Source organism: Drosophila novamexicana, unplaced genomic scaffold (genome assembly GCF_003285875.2).
Source record: "Drosophila novamexicana strain 15010-1031.04,08,12 unplaced genomic scaffold, DnovRS2.1 tig00000008-arrow-pilon, whole genome shotgun sequence".
In the NCBI taxonomy this organism is placed as follows: domain Eukaryota; kingdom Metazoa; phylum Arthropoda; class Insecta; order Diptera; family Drosophilidae; genus Drosophila; species Drosophila novamexicana.
Genome location: NW_020824765.1, coordinates 3846057 through 3851315, shown reverse-complemented (window position 1 = coordinate 3851315; position 5259 = coordinate 3846057). Strand labels below are relative to the sequence as shown.

The 5259-nt window shown below is 46.1% G+C and overlaps 1 protein-coding gene across 1 annotated transcript; it reads right to left on the bottom strand.

Annotated features, from left to right (window-relative positions):
* Positions 1 to 558: 558 nt before the first annotated feature.
* On the bottom strand, positions 559 to 3121 carry LOC115761656 (acyl-CoA dehydrogenase family member 9, mitochondrial). The gene is made up of 3 exons (XM_030703500.1): positions 1951 to 3121; positions 1534 to 1858; positions 559 to 1459 (listed from the first exon to the last, which is right to left on the bottom strand). Exons 1-3 carry the CDS (start codon positions 3021 to 3023, stop codon positions 935 to 937), a joined length of 1923 nt encoding a protein of 640 aa, XP_030559360.1. The 5' UTR covers positions 3024 to 3121; the 3' UTR covers positions 559 to 934.
* Positions 3122 to 5259: the final 2138 nt, after the last annotated feature.

Genomic DNA, 5259 nt, shown 5'->3' with positions numbered 1-5259 from the left:
ATGCACAAACACACACGTCGCTACGGAGCAATAATTTTCGCCGTGGGCGTTTTTCTTCTGCTTTGCTTTTCGAAAATTTCTTCCCATGCGCCGCTGTCGCAAGCAACTGTCACAAATGCAGCCGCCCACAAATGCTAAATATGCAGCGTTTTGCGCAAGTTTCCACTGCACATAGTATGTATAATTTGTAAATTAAAAATAATGCTTACAGTTGCAACAAATACTTTTCGCACTTCTCACTGCCGATATTAAAACCGCGCGCGAACCGCACGACAACCGAAACGAAAATGAGCCGATGCAATGGCATAGAAAATGAAATAAAATGGAATTGGATGCGTCGGGCGTTGGACGTCGGCAGCGCTGCCCGAAAGAGCGAGAGCGAGAGCGCGAGCAGCGAGAGTATAGAGAGCGCGACTGAGCCGACTTTGAGCAAAACTGAACTTACTTGAGTATTTTTGTTGCTGTTTCCGAATTAAGTGTTGAGTTTATTTATGCGAATGAGCAAAAAACGGCGCTCAAAAGGCGCGCTCAATAACTCTCAAGACTCAATATTGTGCGTATGTATGTATAGCTGCATTTAAGCACTTTATTAAACAGAGTTAGCTGTGTGAGTGGAAACTCTTTTTGAGTGCATATGAGCATGTGTGTGTGTGTGTTTGTGTGACAATCTGTTGCCCTCTTTTAACCAAACGTAATCATAGGTAATATATGTATATACCTTATGGGGTCAGAGACGTGTCCAGGTGTTACATATTTTATGACAAAATTATAGTATCTTTAAAAGGCTCTGTCCAAAGGGCATAAAGCATAAATATGCACACTCAATATTAAAAAATAATTCCAATAAGAAAACTCACAATTGCAAAAGTTTGTTAAGAGTTTTGGTTAAAAGTCTGTTACAGCCCGATTTAACAATGCCGGAGAGGATCAACACTTAAAAGTTAAAGGTGAGCGGATGCACGGCGAAGTAGCCTTTGCTCTTGGCCACCTGCGTGGACAGCCGGAGCAGATTGTTGTCGTTGTTCACGTAGTTGCCATTGAGGATCTCCATGGCAAGGCGCAGCACATCGGCGCTGCCCTGGGTGCAGATGGCGTTGGCGGTCAGCAGCTCGTGATCGGCCAGCGGCAGGCCAATGCAGTAGGAGCGGGAGGCGCGGGCGGTGCTCGCCCACATTGCGTAGATTGCGGTGCAGATGTTGGCCAGGCGCTGCAGCTCGCTCTGGCGCTCCACAATCGCGTTGCCGTGCCGGGTGAACATTATCTCGACGGCCATGTGAAGGCGCGCCACCGAATGCTCGATGCACTGCGCGGCCGCCTCGAGCGAGGGATGCACATGCTCGGCCAGCTGCATGCGCGTCTTGGGACTCTCCAAGCTGGCCGTGCCCAGGAATTTGCCGAATATGTGTCCGGGATGGAACAACGGATTGCGCGACTTGCGCACGCCCTCATTCATCCGTTGCTATACAAAGGAAATCAAATGGGAATTAGGCCAGGGAACGACATGACTCAGCTGCTCTCTCTCTCTCTACTCACGCCGGCGTGCTGCAGCCCAGACAGCGCGATGAACATGCTCAGCGTGCTCAGGGATTCGCCCTGCGTGCACAGCTGTGCACTGTCCCGCAGCGCCAGCTCCGCCGGCTGCCCGCTGTGCAGGCTGCCGGGTCCCAGAAGGCTCAGATTCTGCGTGGAAATCGCGTACAGCTGCTGCAGTGTGTAGTACTTTGTGATGGCGCTCTCGAGCGTCACATCCTGTCCGTGGAACTCGTCCAGCAGGCCGGCCGTCAAATAGAGCATGCTCTCCATGGCATAGACGGAGCACATGCCCTGCGACAAGTTCACGCGCGTCAGCTCCAGATCTCTGCAGGGATATTAGCATTAAAATTTGTGATTCCTTTATGGGGCATAGTAGGCCCAATTATAACCAGGACTCATTGATCCCTGGCGACTCACTTGATCTGAACGCCGCACTGGGTTGTCTCCACGCTGAAGGTGGTCAGCTGGTTGAGCAGCCGCTTGGACAGTGCGATGCCCAGGAGACTGCTGCGCAGACGGGCGAAGCGCACTAGCAGCTCCGAGTGCTGGTTGCCCTCGTAGCAGATGCCCAGGATCTGCTGCTCGCTCAGCTGCACCCTGTCGAAGTGGATGCGTCGCATGGGCGCCTCGCGGCAGCCGAAGGTCGCGTGCAGCTCGCCCAGACGCACGCCCGGCTGCTGGGAATCGACCAGAAAGAATGTGGAGCCACGGCCCAAGTCGCCGGGCACATTTACGCGCTGTGTCTGTGCCAGCACGAGAAACAATTGCCGTGTGCCGGCTGGCGCCACAACCACAAATGCCTTCTCGCCAGACAGCGACCAGGTGCCCGCGGCCGAGTCGTAGGTGGCTTGTGTGCCGAAGAAGTCGTCCTCGGGCGGCGTGTACTCAAAGATGGCTTCGGTGCCTATGAGCTGGCCACTGCCCAGTGCTGGCAGGTAGCGTTGCTGCTGCTCCGGCGTGCCCAGCTCGCGCAGCATGTCCACAACGACGCGATGCGACTGCAGGCCGAGCGCCAGGCTCGTGTGTGCCGACTCCGGCTCGCTGGCCATGAGGCTGGCGCTCCAGTTGTAACCCCTGCCGTCGTAGTCTGTGGGCACGTTCAGCCCGTAGAGGCCGAGCTGTTTCAGGCTGTCCAGCGCAAGCGGCTGCTCCTCCGCAAAGTAATTCTTCAGCGGCAGCAGCGCGTTCTGCAAGCTCGCCATCTCCTCGCGCGCTATGACCTCTGGATAGCCGAGCAGCTCCTTGTCCGTAATGCCCACAAAGAAGTTCTTCACCAGCGGTTCACGTGCCGGCAGCCCCTGCTGCTCTGCCGGCGCCACCTCCTCTGGTGCTTGTGCATTGCCTCCCCGCGGCTGGGCATGGACGCTGCTGCTGCTGCTGCTGGCGGTGGTCGCTTTGCTGCCCGCTCCGCGCGCCAACAGAAATGTTCCGCTTTTGCTGTGATTCTGATTTAATAATCTGACGGCACGCGAAAACAGATTGTAGCGCATCTTGAATTAGGTAATGTAATGTGCAGCGGCAATAGAGATGGACAACCCATATTTATATTTGCCGATTAGCCGATAGTATCGAGTAGCTGGCTGCCATCGCTGTGTCGTGATTTGGTATTTAAATACAAATAACTTAATGTACGTTTTATTTGAAAATAAATTGTTGCACTCGCACACAAACATAGTGACAACGTTTTCTGATTAAAAAAGTTAGACAATTGTTTAGCATTATAGCTGCTTATTAGCATACGATACTTTCAGCGCCAGAACTGAAATCACAATGTTGCGCATCTCTAGCTGCACTCGTGCAATTAATGGGCCATCGCGACTTATCGATAATATAGCAAAGCGATTATTTTTGTAATCGTTTTTCTTAACGAATTTTTAAATTGTATTCAGTTCTGTATTAGACAACTTTTTGCCCTTAAACAAGTAACTAGACATTTGTGAAACAGAATTAATTTAAAACTTTGTATAGAATTATACTTTAAATAGACTAGGACTAAGAGATGCCCTCCGACTAGAAAATACCCTAAAGTCACCGCCAAGTTGGAGCTGCAAAGCTTCTATACAGCCCTTTACAATATTCAGGGCCTAATCATGACACACATATGTATTTATGTATACTACTTTACCTTAAAAATAAAAATATTTTGATATATATTAAATATAGATTAAAAAGTTATTTTGTCATTTGGATTAAAAACACAAAACCCTTTATTTGATTCATTTTGTATATTGGTGTTATATAATTGCTATTGACTGGGCACATTAAGCTCTCTACTTAAAACAATTGAACAAATAAAGAAAGATTTGTTTTTTTTTTAGTGTGTTGTGTATTCACTTTTGTTTATTATTATTTTTATTTTCTTCTGTTTTTCGTGTTAGTTTCACTTGTTCGTGTGTGGAACTGTTTTATTTATTTGTTTTTTTTTTTTTGTCATTTTGTTTCTTTTTGCATTATTGTTTAATTTGTATACCAGCTAGATTGAAAATTTGTTAATAGCGGTAGTTAGTTATACATAGTTTATAGTCAGGTATCAATGGAAATAAGAGTTTAGTATTAGAGTTTAACACAGACGTATGTACATACATACATACATACATATCTATAGCATATTATTGAAGTACAGTTGTGCTTGAAAGCCGCTCGATCAAACTGGCAATTGGGCCAATTGGGAATAACTGATTAGTCCCGCGCCAATTGGAAACAAACTATTTACATATATGTTTCAAGCACTTATTGCATATGTGTTAAAGCACACACAGAAGAGATGAGAACAAAAACAAACTAATTACCATGTAAATTGCATTTGTTGTAATAAACAAATAAACAAAAAAAACAAACAAACAAAATTGTTTAATTGTATTTAACTAAAGCCCTATGTTATTGAAATACCTCAACCGGCAGCTCATATCGTATCACAGGCACGCTTTCAAAAACACGCAAAACTCAGAAACAAAAAAACTAAGGGGAAACTCAAAAATAAGAGCTCGGGGAATTCAATTGAAATCTGATTGGAAAACTAGACTGAAAATCGCACACTAAACGCTAACAACAACGATCGATATGAGCTGGCCAACACACACACTCGCACACACAGACACACACATGCCAAATTCAGTTGCTGTTTTCACTTGAAATTTTCCTTTGAACACATTTAATCGATTGCATTTCTAAGCTCTACATACGCATTTATAAAGGAATATGCATAAGAAAACTTATTCGTCAGTTAAGCTGGGGGCAGGATCTAAGCTAGGAAAACTCTTTCAAAGATATGATAACTTATTCGCTGCGATTTCCCTAAAATTGTTAAAGAAATAAAGCAGGGCTTCTCCATTCTGTGAGAGACTAGATCTAGCTCAGAATTCGGTTGGGTTTCTCTCTCCTTACAGCTCGCTGATTGACTGATTGACTGATTGACCCTCGCTTGCAACTGGCTGCTGTGCTGCTAGCTCTGATTGCTCTCTGAATACATTCACATTCACATATATATTCACATTCTCACTCAGACACTCAAGTTATACACTCGCACTCGTTTCTATATACTCGTATTGCATATGATTGGTTGTAACTACATCTTAGTATTGCTATGCGGAGCTGCTGCTCCTATCCATAATAATGTGGATCCTCAGGGATTCAGTGTAAATTGAGATATTTGCTTGTTTTTCTTGTGGATGGCCCCTTCACAAAGCGAGAGAAATAGAGACAGAGAGAGAGTAGAGGCATTAATCA